The 1,750-nt window shown below is 48.2% G+C and overlaps 1 protein-coding gene across 1 annotated transcript in view; it reads right to left on the reverse strand.

Annotated features, from left to right (window-relative positions):
* Positions 1-942: 942 nt before the first annotated feature.
* Positions 943-1,750, reverse strand: part of LOC105824877 (PRAME family member 12-like) — a 5,938-nt gene continuing 5,130 nt past the window's right edge. The window contains exon 3 of the mRNA XM_012662489.1: positions 943-1,456. Within this exon, the coding sequence (XP_012517943.1) occupies positions 943-1,456 (514 nt within the window). The remainder of the gene's footprint in view (positions 1,457-1,750) is intronic.

Consider the following 1,750-nt stretch of genomic DNA (forward strand, 5'->3'; position numbering starts at 1 on the left):
AGTGCTAGGATTACAGGCGTGAGCCACCGCGCCCGGCCTATCTTTTTTTCTTAGTTTGGCTAAAGGTTTCTCAATTTTGTTCATCTTCTCAAAAGAGAAACTTTTCATTTTGTGGATCTTTTGTTTTTTCTTGTTTCAATTTCATTTATTTCTGCTCTGATCTTTGTAATTTCTTTTCTTATGACTTAGCTTTCCAAAAGGATTAAGTTTTAATATGGGATAAACATATTTAGAATATACTATAGGCCTAAATGATTTTACCATTTTTCTAAAAGGGAACATGGATGTCTTTACTGGCCCTGACTTTAGTTCAGAAAGCGCCATTGCCCCCCACGAAGGCAAGCATGGGCTGGCGGGGCCCTGAGGCTCCTGGTAATACAGGGCGTGGATGTCCCCTTCCAGGGCAGGGACCATGCCTTGCTTAGTGAAGCCCTTTCCTGGCACAGCCAATAGCCAGCAGCTGCAGAAATTGGATCCATTGATCAGGAGTGAACTAGGTCCCAGACTCTGGTTAGCAGTGAGGGCCCCTGGGAAGAAGGGGCTTTAGTCTAGTGGCTCACGCTCACTCCCAGAGAGAATGTTCCAGACCCTAGGTGTGCATCCTGTGTGTATTATCCCACTGAACAGCACAGAAATAGGCAAAGGCATAACAGATATCCAGGAAGAGGTTAAAGGAGGGAATCGATCAAAATGATAACAGTTTCATTTTGATAGCTTCCGTTCCTGGAGCGTAACCTCATTGATCAGACTCTGGAGTGCCTCTGTTCCCTCATCAGTAACTGGAGATTCCTGAGATTCAAACTGAAAAGCAGGTTAATTGATCACGGAAGACACAAGACAGTTTATGCTCATGTTCCCTTTATTTCTCACTCTTCCTTTACAATCATTCCCACATATTCATTCCAAGCTCCCCGCAGTTGTATGGGATGACCTCTCACCACACTAAGAGCAGGGGAGGGTTCGGAACTCCATCCTCTTGGGCTGCCTTAAGTCCCTCAGTATCTCCATCAGCCCAGCCTGAAGCTGGAGAAATCTCTTCTGGTTGATATCTTTGAAACCATCATCATAACACTCCCGAGGGACAGGATATATCTCTAGGCTTAACCTGCTCAGCCCGACGGTGTGGCCCAACAGGTTCTCAAGAATGGCCTTGGAGATTTGGTTCCCACTGAAGTTTAAAGTCATGAGCTGGTGGCAGCGGCTCAAGGCAGGCAGGATGACACTAAGCTGGTAGTCTGTGATCCAACAGTCCTCTAAGATCAAGACCTGCAGGGTGGCTGCAATGTTCTCTAGTAGAATTTGGAGGGGCTCAGGATTGAAACTGCTCAGTTTGATGCCAGTCAGATCCAGCTCCTTTAGCTGATGCGTGCTTGGGCACAGGAACAGACGCTCCATTTCTAGTTCTGAAAGGCAGCACTCAGTTATTGCAAAGGACTCCAGGGGGGTCTTGAGGCACCTGGGGAGAGAGCAAGCACTTAGTCCTGGAGAATAGCAGTGGTGAGTGGAGGGTGGTGGGGAGGCAGCTCAGGGCCGGAGAGTGTTTCACCCAAACACAAGCTTGTGCTCATTACCTCACGATGACCAACACCTGGGGTGCTGTGTGTGGAAGACTCTGCTCATTCTGGTCTGTCTCACTGTAGGTTGAGTCCTCCCACCATCACTTGTGCCCCTGGTCAAGCCCACAGAATCTCTCAAACTCCTGGGCTCAAGCAATCCTACTGCCTCAGCCTCCCAAGTAGCTGGGACTACA

The sequence above is a fragment of the Propithecus coquereli genome, unplaced genomic scaffold (assembly GCF_000956105.1).
Source record: "Propithecus coquereli isolate 6110/MARCELLA unplaced genomic scaffold, Pcoq_1.0 Scaffold77, whole genome shotgun sequence".
Taxonomy (NCBI): Eukaryota; Metazoa; Chordata; class Mammalia; order Primates; family Indriidae; genus Propithecus; species Propithecus coquereli.